Here is a 23,308-nt window from a genome sequence, read left to right as displayed (position 1 = left end):
GATTCCTTAGGGGAGGAAGGATGTTCAGGACAGAACTTATATCCTTGTAAAAATCGATGTTTGACCAGCTGATAGACTAGCTAATCAGTGAGTGGGTGGTCCAATTACTAAAGGATGTTGCTGAGTGAGTGAGTCAGAGAGTGAGTGAAAGAAGGAAGGAGTAAGTGAATGTATAAATAAGAAATGAGCTAACAAACAAGCTGACTGATTGGCTAGTTTTCTAAACGACTGACTGACTAGTTTAGTGGTTGGTCAACTGACTGACTGACTGGTTAGCTGGCTGGCTGATGGGTAATTTTGGGAAGCAGGGTCTGGTTTAATAGAGCAAAGAAAGTCCAATTGGGGACATGAGACTAATGGTATGAAACAGAGATTGCTCTGTGTAAGCACCCCTAAGAAGAGTATCTTATGAGATGGACAAGTATTTATTAACTTTCTTCTTTTAGGAGTCCTCTTCCTGATGGGTTTCCTTGCTCTCTGTTGGCCTCGGTCAAATAGGGCCTCTGTGTGCTTTGTTTGCAGCCCATGCTTTTCTTCCTGTGGTTGTTCCTCTTACTATGGGCCTTAGCAGTCCTTTGTGTAGAGGACTTGATAAAGGTTGGTTGGGTTGTTCAAAAGAAGACAACATGGGGATCAATAATTCTAGGGGGTAGCTTTCCAAGACTCCCTTAGGTGAGTGAGGCAGATTGTGTTGCGTTCATAAAGCTTTTGCTGCCTGTGGCCTTCTCCCCCAGGAAGTACCCTTCCCTGCCCAGTTGATGATGGCAGCGCTGGCCTATGACTTGCTTTGCCCATAAATGTAAATGGGAAGAGCCCTGGTCTAGCACGTTCTTTCTCCTCTCTGCCATGAGACGGGCCCTGTTCCAGGTTGGACTGCACTGACACCCAGCGACCAGAATTTAAATTAACACACAGTAGGACTGCAGCTGACCCTTGGTATAGGTAAGGGAGGCAGGAAACAAGCCTTTATTGTTTTATATCACTGAGATGTGGGACTTGCTGGTAACTGAGGCATGACTTAGCCTCCCCCTAACTTCCTTCTCCCAAGGAGATTCCACTCTCAGTTCTGCTTGATTCTGGCCAAAGAAGAAAGAACTTAAATCCCCTGTCTACCAACTGGTAGCCAAGAGAGTGACTTAGGTGTGTGTGTACGTGCCCCTGAGTATGGGCTTGTGTGTGGGGGGGGGGGGTGTGCCTATTCCCAGAGGTGGGAAGTAGGAGGAGGGGAGGGGAAGGGAAATGGAGAAGGCAATGTGGGCCTACACAGTACCCAACAAGGTCCATCTGTTTGCAGGCAACTGATATTTTCCTACAAATGACTTTCTGTCTGTGGTTGGGAAGCTAGATAAACCATTTCTTTTCTCACTCTGGCCACTGGACCTGGAGCCAAACCACAACCCACAACAGACCCCGGGAAGTTGGGGCATAGTGCCACCTGCTGGGCCTGCCAAGCCAGTGCAGCAGTTTTCAATTGCCTCCCTCAGAGGCTGGTACCATCCCAAGGGTCCCAGGAAAGCCCAGTGATCCCTCACCTCACTTCACAGCAGAGGATTTAAGGGCCTCAGCCGGCACTCTTCTCATTCCAATGGCATCTGGAGCTGGACGGCACCTAACCTGGAGGGAGGGACCAGCTGTTTCTCTATTGGAGCCAATGCCTTCCCAAAGTCCCCTTGACAGTAATAGATGGCAATGGAGTTCCATGTAGATGAAGTGGTTTGAGTCAGTGCATACAGAGGGTGGGCAGTGGGAACGGACACAGTTGCATTCAGGAGAGCAATAGAAGCTCTTGCTGCGTGGCTTCCATTTACTGAACAGCTCAGACATAAAATACAAGTCTCTGCATTGTTGCCCCCATCCCTGTAGGAGGAGGAGCGCCACTTCCATTCAGCAAATGAGGAAATTGAAACCCAGAGAGGTGAAGTGCCTTGGCCAAAGACCTGTAGTTGGGGCCAGAATTCAAACCCACATCAGCTGGGTTCTAAGACAGAACTCTGTGCTGCCTCTGGCGGCCTCTACACAAACTGCATGCTCTCTGTGCTCTTCACTGCATCCTGCCAGCACAGGGCTCAGACATAAGGGCAACAGAACTCGGTTCTTTCAGCAAGTCAGCAGACTGCAAGATGAGAGGTTGCTGAGCAGACAAATGGTTTTAAGGGAGCAGGCCTTGGCTGGAGACTGACCTCACTTCCTCAGAGCCCCAGAGTAGTCCGAACATGCAGGTCCTTCTGCAATACAGCTATGGAGGACCCACCTGAGCCAGGTCCTGTGTCTGCTAAATAAACTGGCAGTGAGCGGGGCATAAAACAAGTGGCCAGATGGTCATGTCCAGGCCAGCTGAGTATAGCCTCTAAGGAAACCACAGGACATGGAAATTTCCCCTGGGGGTTCACAAAAAGCTTCTGGACCCCCATAGCTAGGCCTCTGCCATCTCTTCCCTGGAAGAATCACTACTCTAGCCCGGCTTGTGTGGCTCAGTGGTTGAGCATTGACCTAAGAACCAGGAGGTCATTGTTTTATTCCTGGTCAGAGCACATGCCTGGTGGCTAGCAATGGACATTATTTTGAATAAAGCACTTTTGATGTTTCTCTTGAAATTACCATGTTTTCTTTAATTACAAAATCTGTACTTTTAAATGGCTGATAATTAATCTGCATTATCAACCTGTTGATAGTTAATCTGCATTATTAACTGGTTAATAGTTAATCTGCATTATTAACTGGTTAGATAATAACGCAGATTTTGTAATAAAAGAAAACACGGTAATTTCAAGAGAAACATCAAAAATGCTTTATTCAAAATAATGTCTATTGCTAGCTACACATTTCCCCCATCTTTCAGGTAATTTGTGGATACCATCCCAATAGAACTTTTCTTGTTTTGAGGCAGACCATTCAGAGACCCAATTTTTCACTTCTTCGTACGTTTTGAAGTGCTGCTCAGAAAGTGCGTGTGCCATGAATTCGAACAAGTGGTCATCTGAAGGAGCAAGGTCTGGTGAATATAGCGGGTGGGTTCATACTTCCCAGGCAAAATCTTTTAATGTGTCTTTAACTGGTTTTGATGTGTGTAATGGTACCTCATCATTAAGCAAAATTACTTAGCTGTGTCTTCTGGCCTATTCTGGTTGTTTTATGATCAAAGTGTGGTTCAGATCGATTATTTCTTGTCAGTAGCAATCAGTATTAACAGTTTCACCTGGTTTTAGAAGCTCATAATACACCACACCTTCCTGATGCTACCAAACGCAGAGCATTGTCTGCTTTCTGAAGCGATTTGGCCTTGATCCGATGTTGATGGTTAACCTGGATCAACCTATGATTTTGTGCATTTGGGAATCTCAAAATAAATCTACTTTTCATTGCCAGTCACAGTTCGATGCAAAAAAATACTTCCTTTTGTGCCATTGAAGCAACATTTTACTGATTACTTTTTGGTTTTCCTTTTGTCTTTCGCTCAGTTGCTATGGCACCCATTTTCCTTCCTTTAAAATGTTTCCCATCACTTGTAAATGATTGGAAAATGTTTGCTGAGAAATGTGTAATCTTTCTGCAAGTTGTTTTTTAGTTTGATAAGCATCTTTATCCATTAATGCTTGTAATTCAAATTTTTCAGTTGACCTGGATGTTCTTTGTCTTTCACATACAAATCATTGTTTTTAAAGCATTTAAACCAGCATTCACAAGTACTTTGAGATGGAGCATGTTCACCATAAGTTTCCCTAAGTATTCAGCAGCACTTTTCTTCAAAATAAAGTAATGAATTAAAACTTCTTTCTTTGGCATGAAATTTGATATTTTTAAGCGTAAAAATATGATATTAATACCTTACAAAAATTTGGCTAATGAAGTTTTGAAGCTTGTTGTCAATACAACAAAATAGCATACATATCAAATTGCACATATATCAACCTATGTGTAACTCCATCAATTGAAAAAAATGAGCATTACTAACCAGTACACTTATTATATGTGTATAAATATTTGCTGGTTTGTTTGTTTATACATAACACTAGCTATAGACTATGTGTGTGTTTGGGTTCTGTGTAGGGAAGCAAGTTAGTGCTAAGACTGAAGAATATTGAGATACAGATGTTGATTTTTAGCTAGGCTTCCTCTGTTTTTTTCAAATAAGCCATACAAAATGTCTGGGACCTGGATGTCCCCATTGCATCTATATCTCTTTAAGGGTTTTTGCATGACTGTGACTTGTTTGAAGAAGAGATTAAAGATCACAGTGAGTCACCTCAGATTGAGTTAGGAGATGAAGGAAGCTGATAAAGACCAGCAAGCGCCACGTTGTCTCCTGCAGGTCAGGAGACTGAACCCACGGAAAGGATCATGCAGGAGGCACAACCTCTCTGTCCAGTGCACTTTACTCTGAGCTATGATGCCTTCTAACCCATTGAAGGTGACCTTGTTCCTCAGCCCTTGGGGACCAAGCAGTTAACTTGAAGAAACTTTGATCTTTTACTTGTGGGTGAATGTTTAAGCCCCTATCCTCAATTCCTTTAGGCCCATAAGCCCTTGGAGTGTGTTCTCTAATTACAATTGATTTGCTTCAGTCTTTCTCCTCTACTATATAACCCTTGGCTGGAGATTCAGGTTTCAGGAGAAAATACCACATCTGCAGGAATGTAAAATCGTCAAACAGCAAAATAATCAGACATTAGTGCCAGAGGAATTACATTTTATTGTTGGGAAAACAGGAGCAGAGGGGAACGGTGAGTGGGTAGGGTATTCAGGCAGGCTAGCCAGGTTTCCAAAAGCTGACAGGGTGATGTAGGTACAAGTCAGCAAAGACGATTCGACAGGTTAGGACCAGATCCTTGCCTGGGATGGAAATTGCCGCTGCCAATTAATAAGCGGTAGAAATCGAGGAAGCTGTCATCCTGGTGCTGCTTTTCTCGGAGCTTGGCAGCAGGTGAGTGTGGCTGACATCTGGCTGTTGGAGGAAGGTGCTGGATTTCTTGCTCTCTGCTTTTCCTGGGTTTGGCCTCTGGTCACATGTGCAGCCTCAGTTTTTCTGGGGTGTGGTGTAGCACTGCATGGGTGCAGGATAGCACTGCTGGGGTAGGGGGCAGCACTGCATGGGTGCAGGGTAGCACTGCTGGGGTGGGGGGCAGCACTGCATGGGTGCAGGGTAGCACTGCATGGGTGCGGGGTAGCACTGCTGGGGTGCAAGGTAGCACTGCTGGGGTAGGGGGCAGCACTGCATGGGTGCAGGGTAGCACTGCTGAGGTGGGGGGCAGCACTGATTCTGCTGAGACATTCTGAGCTGGACGTGCAACTGGAAGAAGAAAGACACAAAAATGAGGACCCCTAAAAGCCTCTGGGCCCAGGTAAACCCCCTGCTAAGTTCATATCTTGCTCTGCTTTTCCTTTGCCCCCTGATCACCTTCCTAAATTGAGGGGTGTGTGTGTGTGTGTGTGTGTGTGTGTGTGTGTGTGTGAATATGATTTGTAGTTAACTGTTTGTAAAGCATTTCAGCTCTTTCTGAGACAAGTAAAGAATAGAAGGAAGGAAGGAAAGAATGAAAGGAGGAAGGAAGGGAGGAAGGAAGGAAGGAAGGAAGGAAGGAAGGAAGGAAGGAAGGAAGGAAGGAAGGAAGGAAGACTATCTGATAGGGATTAGCTGGAGAAATTAAACCCTAAGGACACTGGAGTGATGCCTCCAGAGTGTGGCCATCAGCAAACTCATGAGTTTTGTGTTAAAGCCATCAATCTTTCTTTGCACGAGCGCCAAGTGTACAGAACAGACTTTTTGTGGAGAAGCAATGCATTCAGCTACCTCAAGAACGCATCGCTTCTACAACCAGAGGACAGAAAAGGAATAGGCAACATAGAAGCCACCAATGAAACCAAATGCTCATCTGGCCATTGGGATGATATTATTCCTTGGCTTTCGTGAACATCCACTCTGTCTTCCTCTTTCCACAATCCTCTGTCTATCTTATACACACACACACACACACACACACACACACACACACACACACTTGAACAGCCCCGAGCGTTTATGGGGGCATAAGGCCAGTTCTCAGAAAAGCCGAAAGATGAGATGGAATGTGGACTTCCTTGCCACAGGTCCTCATCTCCCGGGCACACAGATCCCACTCTCTTTGCCAAGAGTTACAAGCATTTCCCTGTGGCCTCTGCCCACACAAGAGAGGCAAAGTCACAGTCAATCTAAATCAAACAATTTTAGGAAACAATTTGGCCATATTCATGCTGCATCCCCATCTCACTGCGCGCTCTCTCTCTCTCTCTCTCTCTCTCTCTCTCTCTCTCTCTCTCTCATTCTCTCTCTCTCTCTCTCTCTCTCTCTCTCTCTCTCTCTCTCTCTCTCTCTCTCTCTCTCTCTCTTTCTCCAAAATATGGTCCCAAGCGAGGAGAGAATGGGAGGGGATTGTTTTCTGTTCTTTCTCCATTCCATGATACCTGTCCCTCAGCACAGTAACCGGAGTCCATCTAGAAGCACAGGTACTGCAGCTGAATCTGACCTGTAAGGATACCTGCACCCACTCTGGCATTCCCCCCATGATGCTCTGCCTGCTGGAGGCCCCTGGTTCCGTTGGCTCATACTTACCAGGCCCACAGGAGGGATGGCTGGATGGGCTTCTAGTGGAATGCTGAGCTGAGCAGGGGCCAGGGCACCCTTTATATTGGTCCCAGATTTGCTGATTTCATAGGTTGAAGGTAATAAACTCATTCCACCACTGAAGTGGGTCAAAGTCCTCCAGCCTCTCCCTGATTTACCACAGGCACTAGAAGTAAAAACAAAACAAAACAAGTAAACAGCAACGAACCCTCAGGGCCCTTATTCACAGACAAACATAGCTCTGGCCTGGCCAGAGGGTTCTGGGGGCTCAGGCACCACGCCTCACTCATGAGCTGGGCACAGGGAGGTGAAGGAGGCAGCTCAGGAACTAGGCCCTCTTTTCCTATTGTTTTGTGACTTCAGCCAAGCATCTCTGAATCTCAATTTCTCCACCTGCTGACTGGGTTTATCCTCATTACTAGGCAGAGATTCATTTCCAAGGGCAAGAAATGGGAAGTTATGTTTCTCTCTGGAACGTCCACACAGGGTATGTGGTGTAAAGGTGGGAAAATTACTTCTCATGAAGAGATGGGATTCCTGGGGATTCTCTTGACCATTAGCCCACAGCCCACCTACTCTCAGGGCCTATCTATAGCTCTGTGCTGTCAGGAAATAAACCCTGTCTTCAGGGGAGAGGGCTTTAGGCCCAAACAGGGACAAATGAAAGGCTTTTGGAGCCTCCTGCTGCGTGCCATGGCTTTTCAGGCTCCATGTCCAAGACTGTAGTTTCAAAACCTCCATAGAAATTCCAGAAGATGGGCCACTCTAGGAAAAAAAAAAAACAGGCATCAATACACAATGTGTCAAATGAAGACTGCTTTTTGTGATGCTAAATCAACCACTTTCTAGAATTTTTGCGGACATGCGTAAAGGTATGAAGCTAAAACGAAATCATCTATTACTTTCTCCACCCTGTTCTCTAAAAAGAGCTTAAGTCATGTTACAGTGTAGGTACTGCAGTGTGCCCCTCCCTGATATTGGTGGTGACTCAGCACATCGAAATAAAGTTCAAACTCATTGCTGTGGTGTTAGAGGCCCTCGCTGAGGCCCTGGATTCCCAGGAGGAGCTCAGTGCTCCCCACCTTGGGGCTTGCCACTCCCAGCCCCTGACTCTTTGTGCCTCAGCATCAGCAGGAAGGCACAGACTATCCCATCTACAGGGTTATCTTCTGGTTCACTTCATGTCTCTAATAACAACTGAGGGCCTTTGTTTGCATTTGGCCACTTGTCCATTTTCTCTCTCTCCCATTGGAAAATTAGCTTTATAAGCCAAGGAGGTTGCTTTGCCTGGAGCGTGTTCCACCATATCCCCAGAACCCATCAGCATGGACCCAGTGCTCTACAAATGTTAAGTGAAGGTAGGAAGGAACGGACCGTAAATCTCACCAGAGGAAGATAACTACTATCAAAGAAGGTAGTGTTATCTGTAAAAACCAAAACAAACAAAAAAAAACCCCCACAATTATGATATAGTTTTTAATAATCTTTATAGCTTATTTTGTGGACATTATTTATTTAAACCACTTCTTTACAAGCAAATAAAAAAACAACTGTTAGAACAATATGAAGACAAATACTCTGCTACTAGTGTGTCACAGATATGCAATGAGTACCAGGAGCAGACAAACCAAGCATGTGGTCAATGTGGGGCATCTCCTAATGTGTGGCCATCAGGAGCACCCACATCCACTCCCGAGGCCAGCGTGGTGCCTCCACATCAATGCCCCCTTCCTTGCTCTCTGTTGGCCCCAGTCATACAAGGCCTTTGTGTGCTGTGTTTGCGTCCTATGCTTTTCTTCCTTTTTTCCCTATGGTTGTTCCTCCTACTCAGCGCCTTAGCAGTACTTTTTTGTGGCCTCCATCCCTCCACAAGGGGGAGCACCACCTCCATTTAGCAAATGAGGAAATTGAAATCCAGAGAGGCAAAGTGCCTTGGCCAAAGTCCTGTTGTTGGTAAGTGGTTGGGCCAGAATTCAAGCCCACATCAACTGGGTTCTAAGACAGAACTCTGTGCTGCCTCCTGCAGCCTCTACACACACTCCATGTTCTCTGTCCTTTTCATTGCATCCTGTGCAGGCAGGCAGGACAGAAGTGGCCAGCAGGGCAGCCTTGTAGTAGAGCCTGTGCCCAGAATGAGTGACCCAGCTTTACTAACCCAGGGTACTGGCCCACTTGGGCCCACTCCCTTTAGATTGTAACTGAGCCTGTAGCATAATCCTGATGAAAGGCTGCTCTGGATTCATTTTAGTCCTGACACAAGGGCTTACAAAGAGGAAGTCACAGTTAACAAGTCAGCTCCAAATGGAAGGTGTATCTTCAGCAGCAAGAATTGGGCTGGCCCTAACTGGTTTAGCTCAGTGGATAGAGCGTTGGCCTGCGAACTCAGGAGTCCCAATTTCGGTTCTGGTCAAGGGCATGTACCAGTGGGGACTGTGTAGGAGGCAGCTGATCGATGTTCCTCTCATCGATATTTCTAACTCTCTATCCTTCTCCTTTCCTCTCTGAAAAAAATCAATAAAAAAAATTAAAAAAAGAATTGAGCTGAAGATCCATGCAGCCTGTCTTAAGACTTGTTTTCTCTGGTGACCTCAAAGGACCATCTCTAATTTCAGCTAATGGAGCTTTCTCACAGAGGCAGCTTTAATTACCACTTAGCTGCCATGTTTCCTCCCACAAAAGTCATCTGGCTCCCAGTCCTGAAACAGACAGTCCTTCTTGGTTGAACCCAGAAGTAGAAGGAGCTCCTGATCAACCCCACTGAGAGCCATGTGTGCTGCTCTTTTGGCACCTGGGTGGGTCCTGAGCACATGCCTGGCCTTCCTCACCTCTTCATAAGGTTCCTGCTGTCAGACCCTATCTCTTCATATCCCTCTTTTCACATCCCCTGTCCTGCACACAGGGATCACCAGCATCCTGGGAGAGCAAAGCCAACACTCTACTCACTACCCAGTCTCTCCTAAAGAGTGTCAAAAAGAGCCTCTTTTGATCAAGACTGATTTTACATCTCTCTTCCCAGGGGGCCCAGTCATAATACAAGATATGATGGGAGATCAGTGGAAAACATTATTATGATTATGGTAGCAGGTGTCACTTTCCTGATAATTCACAAAGAGAATAGCATGTATGCAAGCACACACACACACACACACACACACACACACGCCATTCTAAGCCAGTTTCAAGCAGAGGATGGAGTAAGAACATTCCATGAAGACTTGAATGGAAGGTGGCTGATTGCTGTCAATTGATCTTAAAAACCACAAGCTAATCTCCCCACAGAGATCCTCTAGCTCCATGCACATTTGACTTTCCATTTAGTCTTTCTTCCTTCAAGGCCATGAACAGCAAGTCAAAGGGTTCCTGGCCAGTTCCTCAGGGGCCAGAGGTGGCATCTAAGCATTCCATTGGACATGGCCCAGAGTTCTCTCTCTACCAAGGCCTATGAGAACAACTCAGCCCTGCTTGCCCAGGAAAAGTTTTCAGGTTAAACTTTTGGGGGAAGAAGATGAGCTTGCATAAAAAAGACAGGTCTATATTGGAATCCCAGCTTGTCAACTACTAGCTGTGTGGTTTTGAACAAAGTTTACGACTTCTCTGGCTCATATTATTATATGCAAAATAAGATTTTTTACCTTTTATACTGATAATAAGTATTGTATAGAATATCAATGTTAAAATCCTAGTATTGTGTAAGCAGGTTAGTGCTACAATTGAGGAATATTAAAATATAGATATTTATTTTAGCTAGGCTTGCTCTGTGCCTTTTCAAGGAAGCCATACAAAATGTTTGGTACCTGAGAGTCCACATTCCAGCCTTACCTCTTTATGGCTTTTGCATGTCTGTGACTTGTTTGAAGAAGAGATTCAATAAAGATCACAGTGAGTCACCTCAGACTGAGTCAGGAGATGAAGGAAGCTGATAAAGAGCCAGCAAGCGCCACGTTGTCTCCTAGATCACGCGGGAGGCAGAACTTCTCTGTCCAGTGCACTTTACTCAGAGCTATGAAGGTGACCTTGTTCCTTAGCCCTTGAGAAGCAAGCAGTCTCCAGCCAAAGGGCTGCCTGGAGAGCTGAGGACAGAGAGAATGGTTTCCTTTTGCTTTCATTGAAGAGTGAGATGGAAGCAGCCATAATCTAATACCTAATGGCTGGGGTAAACATTCCAGAAGACAGGGGACTAAGATCAATTGAAAGGAGCCAGGAGTCGCTGTCAATAATGACTGTTCTCTGCCCTGGAGAGAACCCCAGACAACACCATCCCTGACATGCACACAGGGACACAGGTGGCACCACTGTGAGTTGGGAGGAGTTTCAGCAGAACTAGGTGGAGGCCAAGCGACTGTGTCTCAGCGCCAGTCACTTGTAATCCCCCAGGAATGACAGGCAGCCGAGCCTCATGTGAAAACATGCAGGAAAAGGCAGAGCCAACTGAACTGGGCCACACCCACAGCAGGGCCCAACCACTGGATTCCTGGTGGCTGGAGCTGGGGATCCCCCTGAGGCAGAACAGGGTGTGTGTCCCCACATAAGTGACAGAGGTGCCTTCACTTTCCCAGGAGACATGTGAAGGAGGGAATGGATGAGGGGTGGGCAGACCACCCCTGTCTGTCTGAGCCTCTTATTCTGACCTTGAAGCTTGTTTATTCTCATGTTTGTGCTTAGAAAAGTTAAGTAAGTTGGCTAAAATTACTCAATATAAAGTAGGGACGTGGGAATTGAACCTGGGTCTTTTACGCTCCAAGAGGGATGTGTATTTTTTTTTTCCTGCACTTACCCCCATCCACGGTCTTTCTTTATTTGGAATATATAGCTCTATTCTTTTTTAAAAAAATATTTATTTATTGTTGAAAGTATTACATATGTCCCATGGCTCTATTCTTTTCAGAGGAAGGCACTCCTTCTTCCAAGCCCTCAGCACCACACCCTTCATCCTGGCATTTCTGTTCCATGGAAACACACTCAAAGTCAATGGTCAGACATCCCCACGGAATCTGTCTGAGACCTGGGGAAAGGTGACAGGACAGACCACTGAACCTGAGGACAAAGGCTGGACTCTGTTGGGAACATTGCACATGAGCGACAATGACACTGTCTGTGCTTATGTATTCAGGTGTCTAGGTATGCGTGAACATGTGTTTGAGTGTGATTGACAACATGCAATTACATATAGTGTGTGGTGAGTTATGACCTTATGTGAAAGCTAATGTGTGTATATGTGAATGTGGAAGCATGCATGGGTGTGCAAGAGTGAGTGTGCACAAAGCTGATATTCAGTAGGTACACAGAGCTTTGCACAGGTGTTGCTGAACCCATGCTTCAAACATGAAAACTACTTCTATAAGAGTGTCAAATACCACTACACAAACTCTCCTCTCCACAAGTGGCCCCGCCACCACCCTGAACGCCCAGCTCAGTTTTCAACACCCTCAGGAAACCGGGGGGCGGTGCCTGTCCCACAGAAAACTCTGGGATGCTCTTCCAGCTTCTGCTTCATGCCTAATGCCAGTCTCCAAAGATGTAGAATTTACTTTAACTAACAACCTTGTGTGTGTGTATGTGTGTGTGTGTGTGTGTGTGTGTGTGTGTGATTTTTGTGAGTGTGTGAACAGCAGGAGTGTGCATCCCTGTCCTGTGCAACAAGTATGAGTATAAAACTGGGTCTTGCCTTCCCAATGGACTCATGCATTGCAAGTCTTGGAAAGGCAAAATTCTGCTTTATACTTCTTCCAGTCATTACCATGTTGCAAAGGATACAGACCTGAGAGCCAGATGGTCCCAGTTTTGCACCTTGGCTCTGCCAACTATAAGCTGATATTACTCTGAACAGGTAAGGAACTTCTCAGAGTTTCATACAGAATTAATGGAAGTAGCAATATCAATCTCAACAAGGTGGTATCATGTGTGTAAATGCTTGGTACACCCCAAGTCAGTCCGTCCCTGGCTTGTGAATGCTTTCTCAGCTTATGGGCCTCCAATCTTGCCTCCAGGGAGCAAAGCCTGTCTCAAGAAGCCATGGCTGACTGTGTAAACTGACATGTGAGAATCGCTGTGGGCAGAGCTGCCTGGGACTGCCTTGAGAGCAGGATCCTTCGTGGGCAGGTGTCCAAAAAGGGAAGGTTCTGGGAGAAAAGGCCAACTAGCAAATGGTGTAATTATGCCTGAGACTAAATCTTGTTTCTCCCTGTGACACCCACTCAGACCCTTTGCTTTCCTTAACTGGTTCTTGCCTTTACTCCTAAAATGGGCCCTGTTCCTCACAGCTTTGTGTCACTAAAGGTCTGGAACTCCTATCCTCAGGTTGGTGGGAATAAGCAGAGGGTGCTGCCTGTGGGCTTGCTGCCTGTCAGGATTTGGAGAATATTAATCAAGACAATAGTTAACATAGATCAAATACTTATTATGGGTCATGCTATGCTTGTTATTTATTTACATGTCTCATTGAAATACACCCCTCCCCTTTAACCCCAAGAGATGTTCTTCTCCGCACGATACACATGAGAAAAGTAAGACCTAGAGAAGTTAATGTAACTCATTTCAGGTCACACAGTACATGCAGGTTGGTTCTGGGATCCAGACCCGGCATAATGGACATAAGAGAAAAAATCAACAGGATGGTCCCCACACAAGTACCTGGGCACCTATGCTAAGTATGGTCATTTGTAGTGGAGACAAAATAAATGAAGCCCAGCTGAAACCGGTTTGGCTCAGTGGATAGAGCATGGGCCTGCAGACTGAAAGATCCCAGGTTTAATTTCGGTCAAGGGCATGTACCTTGGGGGTGTGCAAGAGGCAGCTGATTGATGACTCTCTCATCGATGTTTCTAACTCTCTATTCCTCTCTCTTTCTCTCTGTAAAAAATTAATAAAACATATTTTTTTAAAAATAAAAAAATAAATGAAGCTCAGAGAGGCAAAACTAAACCTAATGTTTAGCTGCTGAGTGAGGGAGGGTAAGGAAAGAGAATCCAAATGAGAAAGGAAAGACAATGTATGGGGTGAGGGTTAAAAAGAAGCACATATGGAGAGTGTGCTGAAGGTGGGGGAAGTTTAAAACTTCTCATCATTCTCAGAGAGTTCAGTTAAGGTTTACATAACTTGTCAGTGCATTTTATATGTCCTACTTAAGTTTATGTTGAATATTATGAGCCATAAGTCACAAGATTAGAGTCATCTTCTGTGGTATCTAGCTGGTGTAGGTGGCTACAGAGGTCACACTCTCCAAGGACCAGGACTTAAAGGCTGGAGGGCAGGCTCTCCTGGGCACACTTAACACTCATGGCAGTGGCTCATGCTGTACCCAATTGTGGAATGCACTCCTCCTTGACTGGCAAATCCCACTGTCATTCCATTCTAAATCCCACATTCTCCAGGCATTCCTCACTGGATAGACATTTCTGGGATCCCATTGGTTGGTGTCATGATGACAGAGATGACCAAGTTCTCCTTTCTCCCCTCAACAGCCCTCATTGTCCCTCTCTATCTCCTCTAAACTCTGAGGGCAGGAATGAGGTACCCATCCTGCCCAGTCATTTCTTAATTGGATGCCACCTTGTCTAATTCTTGTCTCAGGTCTTCTTATGGGCATGCTTAAACCAAGAGGCCCAGGGCCTTGTGCTGTGTTCTATGCTTCTTAATTCCTTTTCCCCCTCTCCCCCATCCTTCCAACCCCATTGGTTCTAGCACCCATTGGTTTGTTCTCTGTATCTAGGATTCTGTTTGTTTGTTTGTTTGTTCATTTGTTTTCTTCTTTAGATTCCACATCTAAGTGAAATCCTACAGTATTTGTTTTCCTCTGTCTGACTTATTTCACCTGGCATACTACCCTCTGGGCCCATCCATAGCACCCACACATTCTGAGCAATTAGGGCACACTGATGGGTTGATGGATGGAACAGGTGGACTCATTAATGGATAAATGGATGGAGCGTAACCCTTAAGGCCCTATCCTCAAGGGTTTGTTGTCGTTGTTTTTTTTTGACCCATAATCCTTCGGTGTGTGTTCTCTGAATCACAACTGATTTGTCTCAGTCTTTCTCCTCCATGATGTAGCTCTTAGCCGGAGGCTCTGGTTTGAGGAGCCAAATATCAAATCTACAAGAACGTAAAATTGTCAAACAGCAAAACAGTCAGACATTAGTGCCAGAGGAATTACATTTAATTGTTTGGAAAACAGGAGCAGAAGGGAACAGTGAGAGGGGAGTGTTTCAGGGCAGGCTGCCCAGGTTTCCAAGAAGCCGACAGGGCGATATAGGTACATGTCAGCAAAGATGATTAGACAGTTTAGGACCAGATCCTTGTCTGACATGGAAATTGCAGCTGGCAATTAATAAGTGGTAGAAATCGAGGAAGCTGCCATCCTGGTGCTGCCTTCTCCCTGGTGTGGGTGAGTGCGGCTGACATCTGGGTGTTGGAAGGAAGCGGTTCATTTTTTGCTCTCTGCTTTTCCTGGGGCTTGGCCTCTGGTCACATGTCCAGGCTTAGTTCTACCTGTACATCTGGCATTGCTGGGTGGGAATCAGCACTGCTTGGGTGGACCACAGCATTGCTTGGGTGGGGGGCAGCACTGCTTGGGTGGGGGGCAGCACTGCTTTGGTGGAGGGCAGCACTGCTTAGGTGGGGGGCAGCACTGCTTGGGTGGGGGGCAGCACTGCATGGGTGGGGGGCAGCACTGCTTGGGTGGGGGGCAGCATTGCATGGGTGGGGGGCAGCACTGCACAGGTGGGGGACAGCACTGCACAGGTGGGGGACAGCACTGCATGGGTGGGGGGCAGCACTGCTTGGGTGGGGGACAGCACTTCACGGGTGGGGGGCAGCACTTCACAGGTGGGCAGCATTGCTGAATTGGGGGGCAGCATTGCTTCTGCTTCTGCTGAGACATTCTGAGCTGGACGTGCAACTGGAAGAAGAAAGACAGAAAAGTGAGGAACGCTTAAAGCCTCCGGGCCCAGGTGAACCTCCTGCCAAGTTCATGTCCTGCTCTGCTTTTCTTTGCCCCCTGATCACCTTCCTAATTTAAGGTGTGTGTGTGTGTGTGTGTGTGTGTGTGTGATAAAAATTGTAGCTAAATGTTTATAAAGTATTTCAACCTTTTTTGAGACAAATGAAGAATGGAAGGAAGGAAGGAAGGAAGGAAGGAAGGAAGGAAGGAAGGAAGGAAGGAAGGAAGGAAGGAAAGAAGGGAGGGAGGGAGGGAAGAAGGGAAGGAGAGAAGGAGGAAGGGAAAGAAAGAAGGAGGAAAGGAGGTGAGGAAGGAGGGGGAAGCAAACAAAAAATAAATGAGGAGAGAGAGAAGAAAAGTTAGGGAGAGAACAAAAGTAATACGCTGTTATGGCAAAGACTATGGCATCTGGACCAGGGGTTACCTGGAATCTGAGGCCTGGCTAAAACATTAACTAGCTGTGTAAGCGAACTAGTTACTTAACTTTCTGTACTCACTTCTCTCAGGGCTATTGTAAGGATCAACAACTATAAAAAAATACATACATACAAAGGTGCATACATCCATATGTAAATGTATGCAAATTTATGTGACTTTGTTCACACACAGGGTACCTAGCACATGATAAGCACTGTGTGTTTCAATTTACTAAGTAAATTTCTGAAAATTCAAAAAGGGTGCAAAGGGGCACCTTAAACACACTCTAAGAGAAGTTATAGTAAAGAGGCATCTAGAGATGAAATGAACCTTTTCAATTCTTAATTACAGTGAAGAAAGCAAAACTCAGAGAAGGAAGTAATTGTTCTCCAGTCACTCAGCATCAAGAGGAAGCCAGTAGAAATCGGAGTCCCTAGTTCCCAGAGCAGGACCTGGCCACTGCGATACATCCTCTTGTCCCTGTTGTTCTATCTTCCTCAGGCCCCCGCACTTCCACTCCCTGAGGCAGCCTGCTATCCTTCTCCCTAATCCACCTCTCAAAGAGCAGTTCTGAGGGTCACTCTGCCCCATAGCTGGTGCCCCCCTTCTCCTACTAAGTCTGTCTTAAACCTGTCAATAGGCCCTCAGGACACAGGCCTCTGAGCAGACACCCTCCCTCCCCCCGCCCCCCATCTCAGCCCACCTTCCCACACTCCTCACAGGTCTTGCAGACTGAGCTAGATTGGACCCAAAGGATATGAAGGAGAGGGATGCCCAAACCACCCAGAGCTCCAGCCTCAGCTCCTGGTCAGAGTTTGGGAGCCTGTGGAGCAAGGCCGGGAGGAGCAGCGCGGCATTGCCAGACTTACCCAGGTTCACCGGAGCTTCTGAAGTGTGGCAGTGCTGAGTGATATGGGATGCTCTGAGCCTATCCACCTTTTATACCTGCCCAAGGCTACTAAGTAGCCTAGGGTTGGGGTGTCCTAATTAGTCCCTAGTTACAATAGGATCCACCTATCCTTCCTCAAATTTTAGGTTTTACTCATCCCCAGGGCTGGCAGCCACCCTCTTGGCATGGCGGGACTTGGGGATGACGGTGCCCTCACTCTGGCCTGACCACTCCTCCCCATCACTTTACAAGGCCTGGCTGCTTTGGATTTCCAAACCCACTCGTGACTTTTGACTTAGGACCTTGGCATCTGGGATGGTCCCAAGGGAGCATTCAGGACAGTGCTGAATGTGGGGAGGGGGGTGAGGGCAACTTTCCAGGATGTTCTGGTTGGTGGAGAGGAGGTGGTGGGCTGGGAGGGACATGCCAAAAGCATTGTTTGAAGGGACTTAGCAACTGAGGGGGTGAATGGCTCACTGGGAAGCCCATTAAACTCATCAATGCTATGACTTTGACTTAACCAACGCTCAGAAATGCATTCACCTGAACGGGTGGGAAGTGGCTTGAGGTTTTTGCCTAGTATTAGTTAAACAATAAATTGAGGCCATAGCCCTCTGTCCTGCTGGAGTAAAGAAAATCATTAGGCTCCATTAAAAGAAACTGGGTGGTTACAGCAGACAGCACTTACCTCCCCATCTCTTTACATATGTATGTAAATATCATCTACACTCCCTGGTTTCCCAGCAAATGATTATCATGAGGTGGAGGGGGTGGAGAAGCCAAGAAGCACTGACTTAGAATGACCTCCTGGAGGAGTCACCTGGGCTGGTCCTAGATCCTGAGCTCTGAGGTACCCGTTCCTGACTCTTCCTCCGCTCCTGTTAGGGATTCCAGGACAAAGAGGGATGACACAGGTATGGGTGCTCTCCACGTGTCTGACAAAGGATAAATCATGCCTCTACAAAATCTCCAAGTGGTGTGTTCAGGTTGAGGTTCTCACCTCTCCCAGTTGGGTGACCTTGGGCACTTAATGTCTTTGAGCTTCAGTTTCCCCATCTGCTAGAGAGGATGGAAATATCACGCTGCATGTCAGCAGCCAGGTTAAAATGGACAACATGTGTAAAGTATGTGCATAGTGTTTGGCACAAAGTAAGTGTTGGGTGCTCCATGGAGCTGGGCTCTGAATACTAGGGCAAGACACACCCTGAGAAGTATGGAATAGATAGCTGCAAAATTTGAAAGCAAGTAGTGGCACTTGCCGCCCAGTGTCATAAGATGTTGCCTGAGAGACCTGGAAATAGGAAAGCTAATCCCAAGGGTGGAGCTGTTTAAATTTCAGACGTGGAATTTAGCCATTGCTCTACTAAAAGCCTTACTATGTCCCAAGATCTTGGGATGTCACACTGCCACAACTCGAAGACAGGCTTGGAGCTGGTCTCTCTCTAAAATCCTGGTCCTGAATCCCTGGGATCACAGGCTTTGGCTAGAACCTGTGAGAGACCCAGAGCCATCCAGGCCTCCCTGGGAAGAGGATACCTTGGACATGGTGTGATCCCCAGCTCTCACAACTGGTCCTGTGAGTGGATGGGAGAATAAAAATGATCAGGTCCTCTTATCCTCCTCCTCCTTCCAAATCTTATATTTTCTGACTGTCTGACTGCGGTTAGCTGGAGAAATCAAACCCAAAGGACACCGGAGTGATGCCTGCATAGTGTGGCTATTAGCTAACTCAGAAGTTTTGTGTTAAATCCATTGATCTTTCCTTGCATGAGCCTAGTCACTCAGAGCAGTCTTTGTGGTGGTATCAGCTACTTCAAGAACCCATCACTTCTACAACCAGAGGACAGAAAAGGAATAGGCAATGCAGAAGTCACCAATGAAAACTAATGCTCCTCTGGGCATTTTGGGTGGTATTATTCCTTGGCTTCATGAACTCTACTTTGTCTCCCTCTTTCCCCAATCCTCTGTCTCTCTTACACACACACACACACACACACACACACACACACACACACTCCAACAGCCCCAAGTGTTTATGGGGCATAAGACCAGTTCTCAGGAAGGCTAATGGGATGGAATGTGGACCTCACTGCCACCTGTCCTCATCTCCCAAGCATATAACCTCCACTTGCTTTGCCTCCCTCCCATTGCATTGCAAAGGCTTCATGTGGCCCCCAAGTTCATTTTCTCCTTCAGGTTTTCCTTAGGGTTCATCTCATCCTCATTGTACTTGCAGGAACATGAACATGACAGTGAGGTAGTGAGGTTGAGGGGTATGTATTGGAGGAAGGAGGTGGGAGGGGGACCTACTCCCCAGGATGTCTTTGGCTTGCAAAGAGATACCCATCTGCTCAGTTTCTATAGGATGTCCCCCAAAATGTATACACACTTTAACAGCTGACAGCTCAACTTTGAAAATGAAATGTATTTTAATAAACACTGCCTTTATAATTATTCAAAGTCTCTGTATACATTTGGGTGGAGGGCTGCTCTATAGTTCCAGACACCTGTTAGCATGAACAGCCTGAGAGGACCAGGGCCTCGCTGGGGAGCAGGGCAGGAGCTGAGCTTCCAAGGGACCTAATCAGTCATCCCATGCACAGAAAGCAGTGCCCCGCCAGGTAACCTTGGGGACTGGGGAACAGAGTGCCGCACAGACTCAGCCCTCAAGGAGCTTGTGATCTTCTTGGGGAGATGAAGCCAAGGAATAAGATCGCCCAGATGACGAGAGGAGCATTTGGTTTCATTGATGGCTTCCAGGGGGCCTATTCCTTTTCTGTCCTCTGCCTGTAGAAACGATGGGTTCTTGAGGTAGCTGATTCCACCACTAAAAGACTGCTCTGAGTGATTGGGGCTCATGCAAAGAAAGATCACTGGGTTTAACATAGAACTCGTGAGTTAGCTGATGGCCACACTATGCAGGCATCACTCCGGTATCCTTGGGGATGAGACAGAGGCACTGGACCTGCAAGGCAGATGCTGTGAGTCAGGACCTGAAGAATGGAATGGACAGGGTGGCACGGGCACTCAGAGGAGTGGTCACCCTGCTGGGCCAGGCTGGTGTTGACAGGACAAGCTCTAAGACTGTGGGCCCATCGGTGCAGGCTCCTTTTGTGTCCTGGTATTGGTACAGTTCAGCTCAGATTCAGATTAAGTAAATGTCTGGGGAATGAATGAGGACATTCCTGGCAAAGGAGTATGGACTGAGAAGACATCTGAAGTGGGGAAATGTGATGTATTTGGGGGAACTAAGAGATTACCCCAATTATAATGGATGATCAGGGCTAATAAGCAGCAAGAAGTAGGTCCAGAACCATGGAGGGCAGACTAGTCAGGAGATCTGAAAGTATAGAAGTGCAGGGCAGAGTCCCAGTAAGGAAAGTGGGCTCTGGCACATACACATACACACACATTGAGTGGCCATATTATTATGCGTTCAGAGATCATAATAATCTGGCCACTCAGTGTGTGTGTATGTGTGTGTGTGTATAAATTTGAGGCCTGGTGCATGAATTCATGCATGGGTGCAGGTCTGGCTTGGCCAGGAAAAGAGGTCATGGGCGGTTGGCCGGCCTTCCTGATGGTCGAACTCCTGGTCGAGGGGACAATTTGCATATTAGCCTTTTATTTTATAGGATATACACTGAGTGGCCAGATTATTATGCATTCAGAGATCATGATAATCTTGCCACTCAGTGTATATACATATTATTGTTGACAACATTACAGATCTCCTCCATCCCTACCCTTGCCCAACCTTACCTCCCTAAATTTAAAAAATTCTATTAGTTAGCATAGGGATGTAGATAGGCTTTTGCTTATATTTAGAAGGCCTGGCTAGCCTTCTGGATCTAGCAACAATTATCTGTGTGCTTTTGGACCACTGGTGTTTCCTTTCTTGGGTTCAGATTTTCTACTTTGTAAAACATGATAATCCCTAAGGCCTTTCCCAGGTGTAAACACAGTATGATATGCCCATGGGGACTGGGAGTCAAAGGAGGGACAGTCTGAACCAGTGTGTTCGGAGACTGGCTTGGCAACAGTGCACACAGTGAGCTGGGAGAAGGGGAGACGGTGGTTAGGATGGAGGCAGGGTGAGCTATTGGGAGAAAAGAAAAGAGAAGGACCTGAGCTACGATGGTAGCAATGGAGGTGGAAATCACAAGATGGAGGCGCCCAGTCCTCTCAGTCTTGCTGGAATCCCCCAGTCCTAGGGGGCAGCTGCTGAGAGCGGGCAGTGTGAGCGGCTTAGTGGATTGCTTGCTTCGTCACTGTGGCGACGAGGCAAGCGTTCTGTGCCTGGTCGTGGATGGGCCTCTGGGCCGTGGGGAGCCTCTGGGCACTGGGCATAGAGTTGCCAGGCCCCGCATAGAGCTCCTGGCACATGGATTTGTACACAGGGCTACTAGTAATATAATAACTGTGTATGGTGACAGATGGCTATTAGACTTATTGCGGTGATCACTTTGAAAGGTATAATATATAAATGTGGAATCACTATGTTGTTGTACACCTGAAACTAATATAATATTGTATGCCACCTATAATAAAAAATAAATAAAATAAAATAAAACTATAAAAGTCACATGACAAAGCCCATCGTATATAATTGAATAACCACATTTAATATAGTCTTATATGTCTAAAAAATTATCTGAAACTAAGAATTCACAGGATGGAAGACTGAGGAAAGGGAGGGGAGGGAGAAGTCGTGATTCTAAGTGACAAGAATAGGGAGGCAGAGATGAGGGCTGGGAGAAGGGAAAGGAAAAACAGGTCCTATTTCCACATGTGTGTCTGGCACAGCAGGGCACCCAGAGAGCTGAGGCTGGGCCATGCTGTAGGAAGGCATGATGAGGGATGGGAGGAGGGAGTTGCCCTTGCTCGGAGCCAAGTTTGCACTTAACACTAAAAAAGAAGTTCCCCTCCGGCCCGTTCTCCTTCCTGGAAGCAGGACTTAGTCAGGGGACAGCAAGTGTCTAGACTAGGGGTGTCAAACTCAATCAGAGAAGGGGCCAAAATCTAAAATCCAGCCTAAATCGCGGGCCGAATGGTTTACTGAACAGTCATAAACTGTCATTGTGATGGAAACGCAGCGGAGTGCAGTGATGACAGCGCGGTGCGGGCCACATTGCAAGGCCTGGCGGGACGGATTTGGCCCTCGGGCCTTGTGTTTGACACATGTGGTCTAGACTAACAGGTGCCAGTGCAGGAAGGAGCCCAGTAATCAGAGTGAACATTCTCAATTTCTGGTCCAAGGACTGTCATCATTCGATGACATTCCCAACAAGCCACTGAGAAACAAATAGGAAGTGTTCCTACATTTTCCAGAGGTTGGTGTAGGCTGCTGAGTTTTATTTCTTTGGAAGGCCTTACTTTTCGTTTGCTTTTTGAGGCTATATTCTTTCTGGAGCTATTGGTTTTAAAGTGATCTTTATTTACAGAAGGGATGGAGATTGTAGAGGCTCTTACTCGGTAAAATAAAACATTGTTCCTGTTTACTGATTACATAGTGAAACTTCCAAATCTGGTACCATTAATGTGGTGCATCCAGTCTTATCATGGATACGTATGGAAAGGTGAGATGGAAAAAGGGAAGTGACTTAAATGAGGTCACATTTTATAAAATGCCAGCTAGAGGACTTGAATTCTACACACCTGATCAAAAACCAAACCGACTGAACCAAACCCAAACAAACAAACAAATGAAACAGAGGTTTGGCTGATGTCAAAATCTCAGCAGGACAGTCTCCCTCACTCCTGCCTGCACCACCCTCACCTCATCTTGTCTGGCCTTACCCTTGATTCTCTTATGGAGACAACTAAACCTTCAGTGGTTCCCCTCTAAGCTACACCAGAGGCATCTGTGTGCTCAGACCTTTTTGCCAGAGTAGGAGCAGAGGTAAGATACACTTTTCTCTTCCTAGAAGGATTTTTAAAAGTATTTATGAGACATCTCATTCTCCAACCAAGAGGACATTCTGCTATGCTTCAGTGACAGGGGAGGAAGAAAGGAGGCCCACTGGCCTGGAAAATTCAGGTCTATAGGGTACAGCATCTGCTTGTACCTCCTCTAACCTGGGAGGGATGATTCAGCTGGAGATCTCAGTTTCCAAAGTAGCATTGGGGGGAGGGAGGGAGAAGGGAGGATCAAAGATCCTCTTAAAGATTTAGATTTTGTGAACATTAAAGGGAAGATATGATAAGTGATTATGAACCATCTGGGTCCTTCAAATGGAGAATTTCTTAACTTTCTATAAAGTTCAGAAGCTGGGAAATGGGCAAGTGGGGAAAAAAAAAAACTAAATTAAAGAAAAGAGAAATTCTAGGTTGTCCTTCATGATAAAGAACCAAGCCACAGAAGAGAGAGGAAGAGAAATGCATGTGCAGACACACACACTGCGTGCCTGGGTGTCGGTAGAATTTATATGCAATGAGGAAAGGAAGGAGAGGTTTATGTTTTGTT

At 46.4% G+C, this 23,308-nt stretch overlaps 1 protein-coding gene across 1 annotated transcript; it reads right to left on the bottom strand.

The window, feature by feature from the left end:
- Positions 1–4,670: 4,670 nt before the first annotated feature.
- Positions 4,671–6,724, bottom strand: SPRR5 (small proline rich protein 5). Its single transcript, XM_036453064.1, has 2 exons — positions 6,587–6,724; positions 4,671–5,287 (listed from the first exon to the last, which is right to left on the bottom strand). Exons 1-2 carry the CDS (start codon positions 6,707–6,709, stop codon positions 5,015–5,017), a joined length of 396 nt encoding a protein of 131 aa, XP_036308957.1. The 5' UTR covers positions 6,710–6,724; the 3' UTR covers positions 4,671–5,014.
- Positions 6,725–23,308: the final 16,584 nt, after the last annotated feature.

This window comes from Pipistrellus kuhlii, unplaced genomic scaffold (genome assembly GCF_014108245.1).
Source record: "Pipistrellus kuhlii isolate mPipKuh1 unplaced genomic scaffold, mPipKuh1.p scaffold_m20_p_24, whole genome shotgun sequence".
Taxonomy (NCBI): Eukaryota; Metazoa; Chordata; class Mammalia; order Chiroptera; family Vespertilionidae; genus Pipistrellus; species Pipistrellus kuhlii.
This window is presented reverse-complemented; position numbering and strand designations above follow the sequence as displayed.

Coding starts and splice junctions, on each gene's coding strand:
- SPRR5 (XM_036453064.1), bottom strand. CDS start 6,709: ATGAGTTTATTACCTTCAACCTATGAAATCAGCAAATCTGGGACCAAT. Junction 5,288..6,586: donor CCATCCCTCCTGTGGGCCTG/GTAAGTATGAGC, acceptor TTCTTCTTCCAG/TTGCACGTCCAGCTCAGAAT.